This window comes from Thunnus albacares, chromosome 18 (genome assembly GCF_914725855.1).
Source record: "Thunnus albacares chromosome 18, fThuAlb1.1, whole genome shotgun sequence".
NCBI classification, from domain to species: domain Eukaryota; kingdom Metazoa; phylum Chordata; class Actinopteri; order Scombriformes; family Scombridae; genus Thunnus; species Thunnus albacares.
The window spans coordinates 6,575,603-6,596,665 of NC_058123.1; the positions used below are offsets into that span (position 1 = coordinate 6,575,603).

The 21,063-nt window shown below is 38.4% G+C and overlaps 1 protein-coding gene across 3 annotated transcripts in view; it reads left to right on the top strand.

The window, feature by feature from the left end:
* The first annotated feature begins 452 nt into the window (after positions 1 to 452).
* pde8b (phosphodiesterase 8B) overlaps positions 453 to 21,063 on the top strand; it is a 54,977-nt gene continuing 34,366 nt past the window's right edge. Inside the window, exons 1-2 of one of the 3 annotated variants that reach the window (XM_044333444.1) lie at positions 453 to 670; positions 19,193 to 19,249. In XM_044333444.1, coding sequence (XP_044189379.1) covers positions 620 to 670; positions 19,193 to 19,249 — 108 coding nt within the window. In that variant the 5' untranslated portion in view covers positions 453 to 619. Of the gene's footprint in view, positions 671 to 4,167; positions 4,994 to 18,945; positions 19,098 to 19,192; positions 19,250 to 21,063 lie in introns of those variants that run through there. The other 2 variants (XM_044333443.1, XM_044333445.1) reach the window with 2 other exon arrangements.

Genomic DNA, 21,063 nt, shown 5'->3' on the forward strand with positions numbered 1-21,063 from the left:
ATTCAAAACGTTACTTGAGTAAACGTGGATAAATATTATAAGCAAATTGGAGCTAATTTTAGGGTTGAATTTAGTCATATGTTTTGTATGAAAAAATCTTAATCTGTGAAGTAGTAGCTCTCAGATGGATGCATTGGAGTAAAAAGTACAATATTTGCCACTGAAATGTAGTGAGATGGAAGAATGAAGAATCATAGCATAAAATGGAAAGTGCAAGTATTCCTACAACATTTGAGTTGATACTTCGACCACTGATTATATAAAAGTCTGAATGCAGGACTTTTACTTCCGTTTAAATACTTTTTGCATTGTTTTGTTGATGTTTTTAGGCTACTCGAGTTAAAATATTTGAATACTTGATGCACCACTGTTGTGTGGTAGTTGCTGTACTGTGAGGACACTAGGGCCGCACGGACACCGAGGCTGAAGGCAGGTTATGAAGTTCAGAGGCCGACATCTAACTAACTATCCACCGCTCGGACTCCAAGTCCCTCGGCAGCTATTTAAGCGGTCAACAGATGCAATATTGCGTATGTATGTACCGTGTACACTGTTCAAACTTGTATTCCCCATTATTTTTAACTTCACATTAAAGGACAAAACATCGTGGCTTTAAGACATGAGTGGACTGTCAACAGAGGAAAGTGCTGTTCCCAATGGACCACGAAAGGTAGGAGCTTCTAGTGGAATAACTTGGAAAAAAAAGTTTAACTTTAATGCATATAATTGTTCATATAGGGTAATTCATGTTAACACAACTGTCACACATCTTTTAATCCTTAATGAGCCAAAAATTAAATTGTAATACTGCAATAAAATTTACGCGCGTAATGGAGATATGGAGCAGAGTATGTGGACGAGAGAGTGTGGAGTGATGACAGGAAAAATTCTATTTTAGAGCACAACTTTTGTCCTCTAGCATTACATATAGTGTTATTTTGTCCGGCAGTTCCTGCTAAATGGTTCTCATTGATGAAAATAGATTTGCTTCACGCTTTGCTTTTTATTTCCAAAGAAAAGTAAACAACTCTAAAGCTCAAGAACTTAAGAAAAACATATCTGGGGTTGATTTCTATGACTAAAATAAACATGTGTTCTTAAATTGTGCATGTATGTGCTTAAACAGTATCAAAACGGTTGGATGATATGGTGATCATGGTAATATGCTAATATGGTCATTATAGCCTAGTTGTTGACAGCTTTTGTCAACTTGCTGAAATTTGTAATTGTGGTCTGCCAGGCTATACACACACACACACACACACACACACACACACACACACACACACACACACACAAAATAGGTGCTGTAGGCTTAAATGTTTGAAAAGAACTAGAGACAATTTCACAGCTGTGATAGTGATCTCTGACATGTATGAGGATGTTTTGGGGCATGTGCAGTTTATGTTCACTAGACTGTGCTGGTTTGATAGAGAGCTGGTTACTATTTACAGTTTGGACACCAGTTAATAAATGTATGAGGCCTGCCACCAGGGGGCGGTCTGCAGTCTCAACAGGAGATATTTTAATAGTGCTGAGCATGCTAAATAAGATCTCTAATGCACAGTGTACTCATATACAAATTAATCAGAGAGACAACTGAGGATATGGTTTACCTTCTTTACCTTAATGCTACAGTGCAGCTCCTATAATGTGGCTTTTTTTTATCTTTCATTTTGTACATTTGAGTTATAGACAGTGTTCGGACTACTTTTCCATCTCTTATTTCTAGGGTATCTGTCCCAAGGGATCCACAGAGAGTCAATAAATCAAATCTGACTCTTTGTATGGTTATGTGGCTCATGTGGCTAAACTGTGGATGAAGTGATGCTGACAGTCTGTTCAGTGTCACTCACTGAAATTATATGCTTTGCTAAAATCCCAACCAAGCCAGGCCTGCTCCTACATGCAGTGTTAAAGTGCTTCTCTGAACTCTGTTCAAGGCAGAAAACATTATATTATAGAAAAAAATCTTTTAAGTTTTAAGACATACTTCTGTTTCCTGACAGATGAACTGAGTTTAGTGATAGGTAAATTTCACAGGTTGATCCAGTGTTTCCTGTGATGCTGAGAAGATATTTTAACTTTATAACAGATCTTTCAAAGCTTAATATGTTATAAATAACTTACTATTAAATAACTATTAATGGTTTATTAGAGACATTTATTAAGTTTTTATAGATAGTAATACGCCAAAGACGCAAACATTTGGATTGTAAGGTTGTGTAAAATCAGTTTGGCCGGTGTATCTTCCATTTTTTAACAACTTACTTACTAACATTTACAACTACGGGTTGGGTGGATATTAGATAGTAAAAAACCCATGAACTTTATTAACAATTTACAAAAATGTATAACTGTATGCTTGAAGGCTAATTAGACATCAAGTACAACATTATTTAACCTGCTTTAACTGATTTATTGGCCACTAGGAGGCAGCAGAAACAATCTTTAAACACAACACTGACATAGTCTTTTTATATGGTGGACATGTTTGCAAACATTTGCTTTTTAACACATCCAGCAGTTACGGAGCAACATTATCATTAATGTGGAGTCGTGTTTGTGGTCACCGGATGAATATAAGCTCAATATTCACTCTCCTTTTAGCTCTGTTTTTGTTCTCCACCAACTCCTGAGGGAAATATCTGGCTCTTTAGCTGCTAAACGCTCCTCTATGTTCACCAGCTAGTCGATAACTATGTCTGTCTGGTTCTGAGCACGTAGTGTAGAGTGAGTTTATCAGAGCTTTTCACTAAAAACAGATAAAGGTTCAAGGATAACTTTAGTGTCAGTTTCAAACCACACACTCAAGAGGTTCACAGCAGAATGAAATGACTTTGCCTGGCTCACTGACAACAAGCAGATAACAGCAATACAAATATAATTACCAAGCTAACTCATGTGAATATATATATACATAATCATAAACAGCCAGACTAATATAATAGATAACCAGACAATTATAAATCAACAGCTAAACAGTAACAAAGTGGCCAAACAACACACAGACCAGTCAGGTATAGTTGTATCAGCACAATAGGAATGCTAAAAGCTAAATGCTAAAAATACTTTGAGGAGTATATTACACAAAAATAAAAGCTGTATTTATTGTACATACAGTAGGTGTTTGAGTTCAGGATGGTTTGGGGAGATGTCTGCTGTGGCTGGAAACGATGGTGATGAGAGTGAATCTAAACAATAAAGTTGTAGGCTGTAAAAAAAACCCCCAAAACTACTGACTAAAAGACACTGAAATGCTCCACTCATAACTGGGAAACAGGCGTCACTGTCCACGTACTTTATTCCTGTTTCCTTTGACTTTACACGTGTCCATATACCTCTTTGAGGGGTCATCGCTGAGTAAAGAAAGGTCACAGTTAAAGCAACAATTAATCAGAACTATTTGTTCCAATTCATAAACTCAGCATTATTAGTTTGTGGTACCTTACAGTTAAATTAATCTAAAGCTTAGCTGATTGTCTAATTGTCTTAATTGATTCATGAACTATTAATTAACTACTCTGATAATTGATTCATCATTTAAGTATCATTTTTAAGCAAACAGGCATCTGTAGTAAAAAGGGTATCTTGAGTTTAGGATTGTTCGGACAAATACATTTTTCATTATTTTTTGACATTTTATTCAGACAAACGATTAATTGATGAATAAAAAAAACAATAGGAAGATTAATCCATAAAGAAAATAATCATCAGTTGTGACCCCTGTCCTCTTTATTATGTCACAATCTTGGTGCTTATGATTCCCTTTTAAAACCTAACAGTATTGTCAGAGGTCAGATGTCAGTGGGTCACCCGAGCACACAGTTCACAATTTTGGCAGAACAAATAAGATTATTTCTGACTATTTTTGCACTATGTGCTCAAGAAATCTAAATAAAGTTGAAAGAGAAGACAGTACGTGTTTTTCTACCATTTATTATTTTTTCTATCATAATTCAGCATAGTGAGGTTTTAAATGACCCCTGGAGTCAGAGCAGAGCCTCTGGGGAGACTTGAGGGTCATGATGGAGAGAAGTGATATAATGTTAGTGTGACAGAGAGAGGGAGGGAGGGAGAGGGGAGAGAGAGAGGGGGAGAGAGAGAGACAGAGAGAGAGAGAGAGAGAGAGAGAGAGAGAGAGAGGAGATGGACCGTGGCCAATGATCAGCAAGCAGAATAACTAAAGTAGAGACACAGAAGAGGTTTCATAAAGCCAGTTACTCCCAACAGGCCTAAAATGCGAGCATGTCACAGAGGATGAGCGAGGATGAGATACAAAGCCGGATATGAAGCAAGAAGTGTATAAGAGCAGCCAGGTGATCCAGTCCATTTATTAATTTTAGTCATTAGTCCGGGTCATTTCATTGATGCGCTAGCGGGCGGTGCAGGCCATCAGCAAGGTTTAGATTATAGCCTGGAACACGTTTGTCCTAAATATGACATCGAAATCCAAGATCCCACAATAGCGGCGGCAGAGGAGGAACCGGATTCACGGGACGCATGAATTAAAGAATCATCCACACCTCACGTTTCCGTCCCTTAATGTGCTCAACCGGAGGTGTGTGGAGGAGAGAGCGACTTGAGTCCGCAGCCGATGCCCGGAGAAAACAGCAGCCTGTGTGCAGGCAGCTGTGGAAGACAGGAAGGTGGTACCAAAGTGTCGGTGTTTATTATCTGGGATCTGACTCCGGAGGCGCGTCGCTGAGGCATGGGCTGCGCTCCCAGTATCCACGTCTCTCAGAGCGGGGTGATCTACTGCCGAGACTCAGACGAATCCAACTCCCCCCACCAGACCACCACCATCTCTCAGGGCACCGCGGCCACGCTACACGGGCTCTTCATCAAGACCGATGCGGCCGAGACCATCCCCTCCGTCATCACCTACCAGAGCCGGCACTCGCGCAACAACTCGTGCCGGGATCGCAAGGAGAACAGCGGGGGACACATCCGCATCGAGGCCGAGACGCAGACCAGCCACACCAGCGTCAAGGTACGGTTAGTGGTGGGGCGCGTTGGAACAAAAACCAAACACGGTGCACAGTCACAGCATCATCACCAGGGTCGTGAGTGAAAATCACATGTGAGGAGGCCTTTTTTGTTTGTTTGTTTTGTTTGTTTGTTTGTTACCAGCGGAGGCCCAAGCCTGTCAAATTACAATTCTGTAATGACTGTAGTTCAATCAGTCTCCTCGTATTCACTGCAGCCTGCAATTAGTGTTTCAATAGTGATAATAATTGACTGTGTTAGCCTACATGTGATGACAGTGGTGTGTGTTAGTAAAACATCAGATATGATTCACTACTCACACTGTGGCATATTTCTCCTTAAGATGCATGTATGACAGGAAGAATAACAGAGTCAGTTATTTATGGATAAAAATGATGCAGTTTAGCAAGGATCTGGCTTTAACTGGACTGTAAAGAATACAACATGTATGTCCTGTGATTGACTGGCAGGGTTTTATTTCTCTGAAGAGGTCAAAACTTGTAGTATAAAGAACAACTTTAACAATAAACTGTGTTGCATGGCGACTATTTCCCTTCTCCATGTACCTTGGAAGTACAGGTGAAGTTGTGCCAGAGATCCCTACTTTGCATTTTCAGTCACTATCAGCTCTCTCATGAGGCAGTAAACTCTAAATGTAAGCTATAACAAAAGATTGTTTACAGATTGTTGTTTGTTATCCCTAAGCGCAGCCCTACAGCCTCTGGGCAAAGGTTCTCAGAGGCTGAACGTATTGTCAGATGAGCGAAAATGTGCATCCAAGATGGTTAGTAAGGAACAAAGCAAAGAAAGCGTGCATGAAAGTGGCTTGTGGTTTGACAACTTGTGTCCATCCCTTAAATTAAGTTAACCGCTTAGCCCGTTATGGCGTTTCGCTGAAGTTATAACAATAAAGAAGAATTATTTTCCCTTTTTATGGCATCCCGCAAATTTGCCTTGAAGTTAAAAATCATCAAACTTAATTTATTAACCAAATTAATAAGCTACAAAACAAAAATCAAGTTGTTTGACAAGCTTTCAACCACTTCTCAAGGTCTTCCTCAGCGGGTGAGCTTTGTGATTAAAAATCAGCGACAGTATCTCCATGACAAAGAAAAGTGTGGAAAAAGCTAAAAAAGTTGACTCTGAGTTAAAAGATGGGTTCGCAATATTTCAAGTCTGTCTTAAAACAGCAGTCAGGAGCCCAAATGAATGTTGAAACAGATTTTTATTTCCATAATCATTCCTCCTGTTCATACTGACATTTAAAGATCCCTTCATAATGCATTTACAAAGTGTTGATGTGGGTGATGGGGGACAAAATCCACAATCCTCCTTCTGTGTAAAAATGTATTCAAAAGTTAATCTGAAGCTAATATGAAGCTTCAGCCGCCCAAATTATCTTTCAACGTTACAGTACTTTTAGTGCCAAAGTTCCTCTTATTGTTACTTCCACCGCAGCTCAACAGGGAAACACTGTCTGAGGAAACACAAAGAGGAAATTTGATGCTAAAAAGAGTAAATGTGGCAGATATCCATTTGATATGACTAACTCAGACTGTTGAAGCCTCATATAAGCTTCACATCAAGTTGTATTTTTGCAGAAAATTACTGTGTGGAGACACTGTGGATTTTGGCCTCCATCACTTCCATTGAAAGCACATTTGAAGGGGATCTTTTAATAGCCAGTATGAACAGGAGGAATGATTACAGCGAGGAAAACCTCTTTCACTTTTCATATGGACACCTGACTGCTGCTTTAAGACACGTGAAAGATTGTGAATCTAACCTTTTAAGGTTTTTTTTTTTTAAGTACTGTCTACAAGGCAACTTTAGCACTAAAAAATCAAGTTAGATATTTATACGTTTAACATGGGAGATGTTCTTCACTTAATATACCAAATTTAAGTTATTAGTTATTAAATAAATATATGAAATGTGAGTTTTGAGAACATCAAAGTGAAAACTGAGAGTAGCCCAGTCATGACAAACAGTCAGAATGAAGATCAGAAACTTGTGGAGTTGTGTACACGTCTTATCATATTATTTGTGTATTTTTTTACTTGTTGATGGATCCCTCTCATGAGGGAGCATGTGAACAGATACTTCTTCATATTTATGATTGAACCCTAGAGGATGTTGCTGTGTTTTGTTAGGAAGTAGTGTAGCAGATGATCATGTCATCAGGCCCTCAGAACAGATTAACCCATTCAAGCATGAATGAGATTTGGATAATATTACAAAATGTAAAAGACATACTGGAAGATTGAAACAACAAACATTTGATTTTTGTAAAGGTAGTTTATACTTTTAGATCTTTGTTTAATAAAACTGGCTTTATTTGACATTTGTGGATCGTTTTTTTTGAAATATTGTGTAATTTCTTGAGAGGTTTAAGTCTCATGCTCTTAAATTCTCACTTTTCATTATTTTTTTGGCATATTCTTGTCTTGTTTGGTCCTAATATGGAAGAAAATTGGCGCGATATGAGTCATTGGATTGAATGAAAATATTTAGTCATCCAAACAGGATGCTTTTCATCATCAGCAGTACTCATACAACATGTTGTAGTAGCGTAATAATATTTAAGTCCAGCCAGAAGGTTGCAAGTAGAAGTATATCTGACATTTTGGCGTGATTTAGGATCACCTCTCTTATCCGTGATCAGTGCTGCTTTAGCAAGAGGTTCATCTGGGAGTAGTCAAGAATTAAATTAGTCCGTCTACAGAGAACAGGCCTTTCGATTCCAAATTTTAAACTGTACTTTCAAGCCTTCCAGTTTTGTTCTATAACAAACTTGTTTAATTCTTCAACGACCCCATGGGTAGACAGGCAAACCAGTATTATAACACCAGTTCCTCTTAAGGAGATAGTATATACAGATCTATCTCTTATGCAGTGCAAACAGAAATTCGGTCCATTAATAGCCCGAATCATTTCTGTTTGGCGACATTTTGAAAACCTGAATAAATGGACAACAAAATGGCACAGACAAACCCCAATTTTTCATAACCGTCTATTAAGAACAGATGACATCCTTTTTCCCTATCCCTGTGGGGAAAATCAACCATTTGCTGCCTCGGTGATATCATAGATGGTAGAGGTTTAAGATCATTTCAAGACCCGCAGAATGCATATAACCTCCCAAGTAATTCTCTCTTTATGTACTTACAGCTTAGATCCTCTCTGTCGTCTGTAGGAATTTCTGGGGATTCCCGAACTCTAGATCATCCACTTTATGACCAGATTGAGACATTACTTAAACTTCCAAAAACATCATGTTATAAAATTTTACAGAGTAGAACACTCACACCTCCAGGGATTACACAAGCCTGGAGCACAGACCTCTCAGTGTCTGGGAAGACCATAAATTGGAGTAGAGTCTGGGGGACTCTTATCTTTTCATCCCGTAGCTTGAATGATCAACTAATACGTTTTAAATGCATCCATAGGTTTCATTTGACTCCAGTGAACACACATCATATATAAAAAAAACAACACCAAACTGTAGCTTCTATATGTCAGATTCGATAGGAACTTATCAGAAACGTCTCCGGCTCGCTGGTTGTACGGTCGCAAAGAAATTGCTGGCATTAAGATGGCAGCTCCTTCATTCTCTATTGATGAATCGATGGTCTTACAGTCTATTAGACGTTTGAATCATGCAATATTCATCATCAAATTAAACGGAGCTAGTATAGATACCACCGAGGCTCGGAAAAGTTATATAGAAATGGTGCTGGATTATTTATTTCTCTTTTTAATTTAAATGTTATATATTAATATTTGAAATTCGTGTATGTAGATTATATGTGTTTTTATATGTGTGTATGTATGGTGTGTATATGTGTGTTCGTGCATGTACATTATAGATAGATAGATAGATAGATAGCATTTTCTTTCTTTTACTGATTAAAATTGGGAAATAATAATAATAATAATAATATTTAAGTCCAGTGATTTTATACCTTTTATAGATGTGTATCATGAGTTCAGGGTGCCACAGACAGTGTGTGTGTGTGTGTGTGTGTGTGTATGTAGAGTGCGTTGGTTTGTCAGCTGTTCCTTCGCTCCCCCTCAGTTCCTCTCTATCTCCGAGGACGGAGCGAGGATCAATGATACCATTTATTATTAAAATCATCTGCCTTTCCCTGCAGGATCTTGATAATCTGCCATGGTGTTGATCACGCTCCCATGTGTGTTGGTGTGTGTGTGTGTGCATGTTTTATAAACACAAGTCATTTGTTTACCCCTCTGGTCAGTGCAGCAGGAGTGTGAACAGTCACATGTGAAGGAGCTGATGCTGGTGGCCCGTACAGATATGCCTACAGGGCCTCCTACACAGTTAGCGACTTATAAGAATATACAGACGAGAGCCTGAACTGGCAGTTTATCAGTGTCGTCGTAACAACCTCTCATCTGGACGTACAAAAGTTCAATGATCATCGACAACACAGGTTGTGTGTTCGGAAAAAGAGATGAGAGCAAACCGATCAAACCAAGCCCAATTAACATAGTTCTTCTAGGATGACACTATCTTTCTAGAGATTATCTTTGTTTATTTGTTTATTTTGGGGGGGAAAAAGTACATGATAAAATAGCAAATATGCAGGACAAGTGATAAAATACATGAGAAAACATAAAGTTGCATGTCAGCAACAAATAACAGTGGGAAAAGACCGACGTCATGATGACAACAAACATAAGTTATGCTGGTTGGAGATGATGTCTAGATGAACACACATCTTAACACACAGTCAAGGGGCAAGAATACTATACAGTAATAATGGCAAACATCTTAAGAGTAAAAAAGTGTAGATTCTAGTACAAGAGTTTTGAAAGGAAAAGATGTGTTCAGACTCAGCTTAAAGCAGGCTCAGCAAGATAATATTAAGATAAACTATTAAGACTTTCCAGTTTTAAATTTTTGTTTTCACAAAGTTGAATGTTCTCAAAGCCTGAATCATAAATGACATGTAGACGTCTTCTTTTATATATTTACAAATGATTCTTACACTTTTTTACTCTTCAGACGCTCGTCATTGTCTGTTAAGATCTGTGTTCATCTAGACATCATCTCCTTACCATAACAGATAATTCATCTCGTTGGCACACATCACTAGTGCAGTAACATGCACAATAATACAGTTTGAACAGTACATGGTGTAACTATCTCTTGTGCTATTTGAACCCGTGCTGTAGAAACATGTTCTGATCTTTTTTCTCCCCGTTTTCATCCACACTGAACCAGCGTTTTTCACAATTTAAAATGTATATTTTCAAAAACTCCCTCCAGAGTGATACATCTGAATCTGTTTTCATGTGGAGAGGGAAAAATTTGCTTTAGGAAATGTTGGCATATGTCTGCTCAGACATAGTCTGTGGGCTTTTTAGCTGTTGCCTCTGATCCACTATGAGCATCCTCAAAATCCTGAATAAAATCCTGAAGAAGGCTGGACCCATCCTCAACTTAATGATGTGGCCAAGAGCAGGGGGGGACAGGAAATAGCGTGGGTAGGGTTGTAAACATAAACTATGTTAGCTAGCATGGCTTACGTACCAACACCAAAGCTCCACAAAGTTGTGAATTGTACAACATTTTTCTCAAACATTTCATCATGTCATTAACCTCTGTCACTGTCTTTACACTGCTGCTAGTATCAGTCTGCAGTGCAGTTATGAAAACAAGAATATAAACAAACAATACTTCCTGAATGAGATGTCAGTCCCTCCCTCCCCTCTCTTGTGATTTCACAAGTCAAAGTTCAACGAGATTGTGCAAAGCGTAAGAGGTGGGTCAGTCTGTGACAGGAAGCAAATGTGTCTCTCCCTGTTCCACATAGACATGAACGGGAAGAGAATCTCAGTGTGACTGCAGCATTACAAGGAACTGCTGAACTGATAGCTCAGACCGCACTCTGTCACTTGTTTTCTGGAGCACATTTCTGAATCTATAAGTGTTTAATAGTGAACCCGTCGACTGTAAATGGATGCATTTTTTGTCAAAGTTATGATCATTTGTCATCATTATTGATGAAGTTATTGTTATTTCTGATTTATTTGAGCTCCTTTTTTTAAACCAGTTTTCATTTCATTTGCTTTATAGCTTCAAAATCATCCGTAACAGTCATCAAAGTAAATAGAAGTGAAAATAAACAAGTTCTCCGGCTCTCTGGTTATCTCGTTGCTTTAACTGGAGACTCTAACTTGAACCAGCTATTAAAAAATCTCACTTTCTCACAGTCAGTATAATACAGGTGATGTCACCATTAACCTGTATTAATGTTTATTATGTTTAATTTATCAGATGATGCTGTGATCATAGAGTAATTTAATGCCGACAGTCCAGCTGCAGCAAAGAAAACAACTTTTTCTGTTCTCCCGCCATAATGTAAACTAACTTGTCATCTTTATAATCTAACATCATCGTAAACAGTGAAAACACCTTCAAAAGAGTATGTTAAACATGCCGTAAATTTGTTACGCTGATTGCATTCCGAAGAATAAACAGCAATGAAAGCAAAGTTTAATCTGTATCATCACGATGTGTATACAGTGTGTTCAATGACATTATGTACCTGGGACCTAGTAAGTAAGGGTTTATTTACACACAGAAACAAAGACAATAATTTCTAAAATAGTCCTCTGAGGTGGAGAATATAGTGTCAGTTTTTTTTATAAGAGGGATTCCCCCCCCTTTAGAAAAGAAAACCAAAGAATCCCACACACTGTCCATCACTTGAACTCACTTTAATAAAACTTAACTTTTTGGTCTTCGTCTCATTTCATTTGAATAATATTAAAAGTTGTTAAAAGTGATCAAATCACTGTTTTATGCTTGTTCAACAGTCTGACGAAAAAAAGGAAAAATATATAAATGACGACAACTTATCTGGGAGTTCAGCTATTGAGACCCTGCTGTATGGAAGTGCTGGTGGAGAGCAGCAGAGGACACAGTAGAGTTTTTTTTAATGCGACAGTGTTAGCTGTGATAAATTTGTGTCATCTGAAAAATGACAACAAAGAAAAGATTCAACAGTTTAGTATTATTTTAGAGTTAGTGTGGATGAAGATCTGTATGAAAATGACCTGAAAACAGCAGCTTCTTAGTGCGGATGTAGTCTGGGTTTGGATGTAAGAGGGAGGTGTGCTAGAGCAGGAATGTCACCCAGGCTGTGAAGTGGAAAATAGTTTGAATGTTGGACTGGAATAACTGTTTACATGCACGGAAGTTCCTGTAGGTGTGTGTTTAAATGCATGTTATCTCATTCGAGTGAAGTCTAAATTTATGTTGTGCACAGTCATGTTTCCATGCTCTTTTTTGGAAGTGAGAAATGATGTGGTACAGAGGAATGATCGGTACTCCGGATGCTGATTTTTGACTACTAAATGTTGACTTTTACATCTCAAATTGTGGATTTTATCTGGAAAATGATAATCCGCAGGTTGGGAAAAGTATTTACTTTACTGAACATAAAGCAGCATTCAGCCTTTTTGAGATTAATATGGACACTGGAGATTTTTCACCAGGATCAGGCTGGATACTTTTAGACTTGGAACACAGTCTGTATTCAAAATTTGTTCAAATTAGATCCTTCAATCCACCTGATTTGCATGTTTAGACTAGAGCCTGATCAATGGACATTCACGGCCAATACCAATATCGTATTTGAGTGTTTACTTAAACACATACCAATCTCAGAAGTTTTTGATTTGTACACTTTAAATTTGGTTATTTGTGATGAACATACAGTATGTCCTGAGTGGGACATTTTACAGTTGAACAGTCTCAGAGGTTCACTTATCAAATTTCCACCACATAAAAGGTCCAGTAAGGGTGCATTAAATAATGATGTTTCACTACAAAAACTCCAGAATTCTGTATATGAACGGCATTTTTATTAAACGTGACACCTTTGTTGTGTAACCGAGTCTTTAAACTTGAGCATAAAAAGGTGTGATGGCCAAGTGGAGACACTGGTGTAAGTGTCCATTAATGAGTTCTTCATTGTAGTCATTGTCAAAAATATTTGATTTTACAATTATTCTGCTGGAGTCTTGATATCATGACTTTAACTGGTTCAGTTTTGTGGTTCTTACGTCTGTATTCTAGGGATAGTTTTGTTCAAAATTGGCATGTTTGGTATCAAAGTCGTGTTTTACATTCTTCAAATGAACACATTTTCCTCAGTCAGCTCATCCTTAAACACACGACTTTAACTGTCAACATTTCTTTTTGTGTAGTTGCTATTGTTTTTTTTTTATTTTACTTTATCAACCAGAGATCCTACATCCAACAGCAGCCTTGCTAACTGAAGTGACTGTCACTCAAAAGTGATCTGCGTCAGGTTGTGATAAAATTTTATTCCTAGTCCGGACTGAATTGTTATTTGATTCCAATACGGACCAGAGTCCATCTGTCAAGTGTGTATAGTCTAAGGAAATATCAGCTGATGCGTTGGTCTAGCTCTCCTTTGGAGCAACTTCAAACAGAGAGGGTCAATCATGGTTGCTGGTTTACTGTGTTAAATGCAATAATTGCACATTCTCTCATAATGTTGAGAAGAAAATGTTAGAGTAGGAGCTCCTTTGCACTATAATTTGTAATTATTTTCAACAATGAATGCTAAAAACCCAGTATAAAAAGGGGGATTTGAACAACTACTGTCACTATGTACAGTAATGGCCTCTACAGTGTGCTGTTATTGGCAACGTGATCATCAAATTTGAAGGTTGCAGTAAAGAAACCTGCTCACATGGCAAAGTTAACCAGCATCAAAATATGAGTTGATCAATGTGAGTTTATCACAGACCTCGTAGTGTGGAAAGAAGTCTAAATGATAAGGAAGATGATAACTGTAGCCGTGCGCAGACTGAGGCTCGTCAGGAAGGCCACCTGCTCGGCAGATAAGATGTTCTGAGACCTTGTTGCAAGGACAGTGATTCACGTAAACACCAAGGCCCGCTGTTAACAATGATGAGGAATATCATACAATGAAAGCTGACTGCTTGGCATTTAACTGGCAATATACAAAATAAATCAAATAACATTTCACCGCTGGTTCATATACAATGACATAATGTATAGGATCAGAGGAGGATTTAGCCACGCTCCGAAGGCTGCAATAACGTCATCGTTTCTGATTCTGAGTTTTAAAGTTAGAGCCACACACACAAGGTCAGGTCTAGATGAGAAACACACCCCTCTTCGTCACTTACTCACAATGATTAGACATTGGCGTGTAGTTAAGTGAAAACAACTTTTTCTGTTCTCCCGCCATAGTGTAAACTAACTTGTCATCTTTATAATCTAACATCATCGTAAACAGTGAAAACACCTTCAAAAGAATACATTAAACATGCCATAACTTTGTTACGCTGATTGCATTCTGAAGAACAAACGGCTCTAAAAAATGTGCAATGAAAGCAATGTTTAATCTGTATCATCACAATGTGTATACAGTGTGTGCAATGACATTATGTACCTGGGACCAAGTAAGTAAGGGTTTATTCATCCAGCGCCTTTCAAGACAAGTGCTTCACAGAAACAAAGACAACAATTTCTAAAATAGTCCTCTGAGGTGGAGAATATAGTATCAGTTTTTTTTATAAGAGGGATTTTGCCCCCCCTGTTTCTCTAGAAAAGAAAACCAAAGAATCCCACACACTGTCCATCACTTGAACTCACTTTAATAACAACTTTTTGGTCCTCAGAACTTCATCAAGCAAAATTCATACAAACAAAACGCACCATGCAAACAGCATCATCCAGATAAAGTCCATCTGTTTTAAGGTTAAGGTTAATGAACTCTTCCAATACAAAAGCAAACAGGATACCAAGCACTTACAATTGTAAACATACATAATAAATAAACAAGAATTATGGAAAATTAGTTCACATTATACAATCAGGTCCTTCCAGTTTAGTAAAAAATGCATTTATTAAGCAGCAACAAAGACATGATCCCTCACTGGCTTCCCAACTGGAAATATAGCCAGTGGTGTTCCTTGGAAGTGAGTCTCTGCTGCTGTGCGTGACAAGTATAAGATCTTGGGAATACAAAATACCCTACTTTACTAATGACAGTAGCTTTATACATTTAATTATAGGCAGGCAGGGAGTACTACTCAGCCTGTGAAAATAGTTGTTTAATGTCGTCTCTGACTCTGGAGGAGCTTTGTCAAGTTAACAGGAAGTTAGTGTTGGAAACTGGAGATGTGGAGTTTGAAAGATGAAGAATTTACCAGACAGGGAGGGTCTAATTAAAAGAGACTATTAGTTGCATTATGGGAAATGTAGGATCCAGTGTTTTTGGAGCTTAAATCAGGATATTTCAGCCTCTTCTGCTTTAATTTTGACTTTATTTTTTAATCTATCTTTTATGAGTCCTACAACTTGAGTGAATTGCAACGCTTAATTGCTGAAATATCCCTTTAATTGAGGAGCTCATTAGGATTTGTTCTTTAAGCACAGAACAGCTGAACTTTGGGCTGCAGCTAATGATTATTTTCAACAGATGCCTGGCCAACAGTCTGCAACCTAAATATGTTTACTTTAATTTAATATGATGTAAGACAAGAAAAAGCAGCAAATTCTCATAGTTGGAAATAATTTTAAACAATTAATCATTTATCAAAGCAGTTGCCAATTAATTTTCTGCCGATTGACTTATCAATTAATCATTGTAGCTATAACTTACTTTTTTATTAGTAGGCCTGCCTAATCAAATATTGATGTCTTGCCATATGTTACGTACCCAGACTGGACCTATAATGTGAGATGTTGGTGGAAATCAGTGTGTGGGATTTAGGTTGGACCAAATGGAGGACTAGGAATGCAGGCTTACCAGACTGCAACGATCCAAAGCACACTGGGGCCCCAACCTGCGGCTTCGTCCGATCCACAGCGAGCCCAAACTGCTGCACGGCCTCGCCTTATCTGGCTCAGTGTTCAAGTTTTACTAAAATCTCTTCTTCAGAGTAGATGAGAACCAAAAGAAAAACCAAACAACTGAATAACGAAGGGAAAATCACATCACGCCAGTTCATCAGTCAATGCACAGGCCGTTTCTCGTTGTCCTCTGATCCGCAGGTGTTTTCACTTCTCCTGATGCTCCCAGCAACACGCAAACCCGGCAGCCTCCTCCTCATCCAGTCCAGCCAATGAATGAAAAGCATGTTAGGTAGCGTGATCAGGGGCTACACCTTAGCAGTCACAATACATACCAGTACATTACATTAGATTACATTACCTACAGTACAATAGATTCAGTTCACTTTCTAATTGAAGGAGGAAAGGAAAGTTCATTTTATTTCTTATTAACCTCTTTGAGCTCCTTAGAATGTGTTGTTTGTTCTGTGGTTTATGTGACTTGGCTGCTGTAACACTGCAGTGTCCTAGTGGGATTAACCCTATAGTACCTATCTATCTATTCACTATATATCATGGATTTGATGCAAATATACAGATTCAGAATTACTGATAATTTAAAAAATCATTTAAAAAATAACAAGTCTTTGCAGTAGTTTATATTCTCATCAAGAAAAATTGTGAAAAGGTCTTTCACTGTGGTTATGTTCTTCTTTTTTATTCTTTCCACTTATCGGTCCTCTAACTTTCTACAAACTCCTACTTTCTCACCTCTCTTTGAACATTTCTGTCCTCTTTCCTGTCATTCTTCACCTCCCTCTTGGCCGTCTCAAACCTTATGAATCAAGTGTTTGCCTTTCTCATTCTTCTCCACATTCATCTTGCTTGCTTCACTCTTTTTTTGAACTCCCCAGATGCTCTTGTCCCTGTACTCGATCCTAAATCTTCCAAGTGGACTTTGTCACCTACTCTAATAAGAGTTGGTGTCTTATGACAACTTCCTCTAGCACTTCCTCCATCATCTCCTAATCTTAACGGCTGACTGATCTCTCTCCAAATTGTTCTCTCAGCCATGATTACTGAGCTGTCCATTTCCACTGCCTTCCTTCCTGTTCTGGTTCACATCTGGCTGTGTCCTCCTCAAGTAAAACAGAATTACTCATTTTCTCATGAGGCCAACCCTCAATCCACATCTTTGGAATCTTTGCTTCTCGTTGTCACTGAAGCACTCAACAGTGATTGAGCCTCCTCAGTCTTTTTTTATCTCGCCAGTCTTTTGCCTTCAACACTGAACACAGTTTGGTTCAGCTCTGTTAGACCTCTCTGTGATTCCTGCTCAGACCGCCAAGAATCTCTTTGTATTTAGAGACAAACAACTGTGATGTGAGGTCCACATGACAGTGACAACACTATCCTGCAAGTCTGCTATTGTCAACAAAGTACCTTAGATAGATGTTTTACCTCTTTCAACTCCATACAGTCTACACTCTTATGTTTTGCAGAGCAACCTAATAGTGCCCCACAAACTGTAATATGCATAATTTACAAAATGTTTCAATGAATAGCAAGTCCTACAAATCAAACAACAAAATACTGTGGTTTGCATCTGCCCTTCCAGAAAGACAAAAAGCTGACAAAAATAACTATTACAAAAATGAAAGTGTTTTCTGATCTGACACTTCTCACTTAAGGTTTAGTTTGGTTTAGGCGCAAAAATAACTTGGTTTGGGTTCAAGTAAATGCTTAGGGAATGATCTCCTGTGTCAAACTCAATTTTGTTGAACCCATTCAACCTTCCCGACCTCCCTCTGCGGACTTTGTGGCTCTATCTCCCATCCAGCTTTTTTTTCAATGATCTTTATGAAAAAATGAAGCGTGTTCCTGAGGTTTACTTTCCATTTTCTTGGACAAATTTGAAGCGTTTAATATTTAAAAACAAATTTAACAAAGATCTTTTCTTAAGCAGACAACAAACTACAGCTCCTATGAGGAAAATAATAATATTGAGCAGATTGAAGACGTTACTCTGGCCTCTGAAAAATGTGAATGCAATTTTTTCAATATAACATTTCACTAGCTAAATGATTAATCAATAATGAAAATTATCATTAGTTGCAGCCCTTGTCAACACTATATCTAATTTATATGTCTGTGATAGTCAGTGCAGACAAATTATTATTACGCTGCTCTGTTAGTATGTTAGTGGCTGGTACCCAAAATTAGTCTACTGATATTTCTTCAAATGTAGCACTTGATGACCCTTGATGACTTTTAGTTAGTGGTCGGTAGCGGTTAGTTGAGACTACATGTGGGTTTAAGTATGTCCCCCTTTTTGGCTAATTACCCCTGACAAATAACACTGACTGGTGGTTGAGTCACCAACTCACGTCTACCTCACCGCTTTAGTCATAAAGTCTGTATGACTGTGAGTAGAGTTTGTGCGTAGCATGCATTATTGAGAAGCTCTTACCTCAAGTAGAATTAACTAAAACCCCCCTTCCCCCTTTTTTCCTTATCTGTCCTCTGTTTTTGTGGAAATTTATCTTCAGCTGGAGACAGTCCTTAATACCTGGATATTCTCCCGTGGGTTTATGAACACGTATGTGGGATAAACCACATATTCCAACAAACCGTTCAATAAAAAAAATGACTCACCAAAACAAAATTTGCTCAGAGAATAACTGGAGACCTCGATGGTTAATTCCAAAGCATGACACACGGAGGTAATTTGGTGTCCACTATGAGACAAATGGCTGATTCACCGTGTGCTTGAAGTGTGTTGCAAGCATGTGCGTGTGTGTGTGGGCATATGCTTAAAGGATACACATGTAGCCGAGCCGTTGCTTATTCACACCAGAATGACGCATGTGGTTAAGAAGCCTGTTGAAGCTGCCCAGACAGGCTGCAAAAAAACACACGTACATAGGGAGTGTTATGTGATGCTCCTGCAGGAGGATTATGCAAGTAAACCTGTGAGTTCAATCTGTGGCTGGCTGCTAATTCCTTCTAAAGAGGTTTGCGGTGGACAGCTCCATTCTGAGCTGCTAATACTGCATCTAAATATCCATGGCCACAGTGTAGGAGAGGCGATCACGAAACATTTCTGTACCAGAAAACCTGTACCAGATATTGCAATTTTGTTTACTGTTTACTCTGAAGTGCAGCAGGGAGAGATAGGTCTTGCAAGGGGGGGGAAAAAGCCAAATATGCCAAAATGCTTCTGGACAGCAATGGTAAAATGGTAAGAAGCGTTCACGTCTTGTTTGCTTTGTGTGTTTGTTTTTACATGCTCGGTTTGTGACAGCGATTCACACATCCTCATCTTTTGCTCCACAGGTTTCTGCTACAGAAGAATGTGTAGGACCTATGAGACTGACTCAAGAGCCAATTCAGGTGAGAGTGAAGCAGATTTTGTAACATCTGGAATCATGTTCTTGAATGTTAACAGATTGCATTTGAACTTGAACACCAATGTTTTTGTTCAGTCTAACACAAATTTACATAACACAAATCTCTTTGTACTTAATGAAGACAGTAATTGGAAAATAATATCAAAATAGGTAGTTGTAAGTCTTGCATAATATATCCCTCTAACACCAGAAGCTGATTAGAAAATGTTTCTCTTTTCTCTTGACTACCCAATTAGTTTCTTTCTGGGAACTTTAACACCCTAAATTCAGCTAGATTGAGTTTCTTAGCTAACCTTTTATATAATTCTCAGTTTAATCATAATTTCTGTTATTTTAAACCCTTGCACGGCTTTGCTGTTATAGTAATTGTTTTTCGTTCCAAATTGTTTTGCTTATTACAATGAATGCAGTAATGTATTGGCAATTGGCAACAGCTGAATGAAGAGTGTAATCTTTAATTATGTTTTAAAAGGAACAATGCAACTAATGAATCTATTTGCATCCAACTGTCCAATGGTCTTTAACTCGTGTGTCTATAGCATGGCCGTTAAACAAAAGCAAACGTTTTCTTGTGTTGTATTTCAGTTTTATTCTGTAAATTTGACCTTTCACAAGGAAAAAACGTACACATCAACATCACAGTAATAACCAGGCATGAAGACGGACGTGATATTTTACACCGCCTGCCTTGTATTACAGAAACATGTCTACATTTAAAATATATAAATACAAATGGATGGATTTGGATTTTATGCTCCTCTGCTCTTAATATGGCCCAAAACTGGAAAAAAAATCCTAAAGAAAATTTGACCTATTTACTGAAATGTTTCATTAAGTGTACTTTCATGGCTTTCAAAGTTTATTGTATTTTTGTGAAGGACCAGAGTTCACCTCAAACTGATTACCTTATCTTTCTCCTCTGTCTTGCTGGGCTCTTATCTTGTCCGTCAAGAACTTGGGAATATTGCAAGGTTAGACAGGGTTGAGTCAGGGATTGTCTGTGCTCATCCTCTGGTTAGGGATTAGGCCATGTGCTAGTCAGATTTGCCCTTATGTAACAAAGAAAGTATGAGTCCTAGAGGTTACCAGCTGCTTGGGATGCAGGTACTGTAGATGCACAAAGCATTCCTCTGTTTTGGCAGTTCCTACCTCAGGAATCAGCTACTTTATTAGGTGCTTGTTTATTGCTTTGATTTAATTTGCTTCGGTTTGAGCTGTGCTGTTTTGACCGATCTCCAGGGGTTTCTGAGTTCAGCTCAGTTCCCACTCCAGTGCAGTGATGTGAGAGGCCTGGCATGCCACTCATGTTCATGCTGCGCTACAGTATCCTGCTCTATCCCTTCGAAATAACATCACAACAGGAATCTCTGGCAGCATGCAGGCAGGTGAAGGGACCAGGGGCTTTATTAAAAAGCCTTCTAAGACCTTGTCTTATGCCCCGTAAAACCCTTAAACTTCTCTCTGAAAGCAGCACACTGAACTTGTACCTCGAGCCTTCTGCTGGATCCGTAACCCAGCCCGCCCCATTCCCGCTTCACTCTTTCCACAGAACAGAGAGATGAAAAGAGAGAGATAAAATGCTCTGCAGGAGAGAGTTATATATTGTGAATTTTCCTTGACGTTTACTGTTGCCTCACAGCTCTGGAGAGTTTCAACGGCTCCAGATACCACCTCCTTCAGCTCCTCTAATGATTCATGTGCTTCACACACAACACAGATAAGCGAAGACAAAGTAACACACATGTTGTATGTTATCATATCTCTCATACCTGCATACACAGTCTGTATATCTTGTTG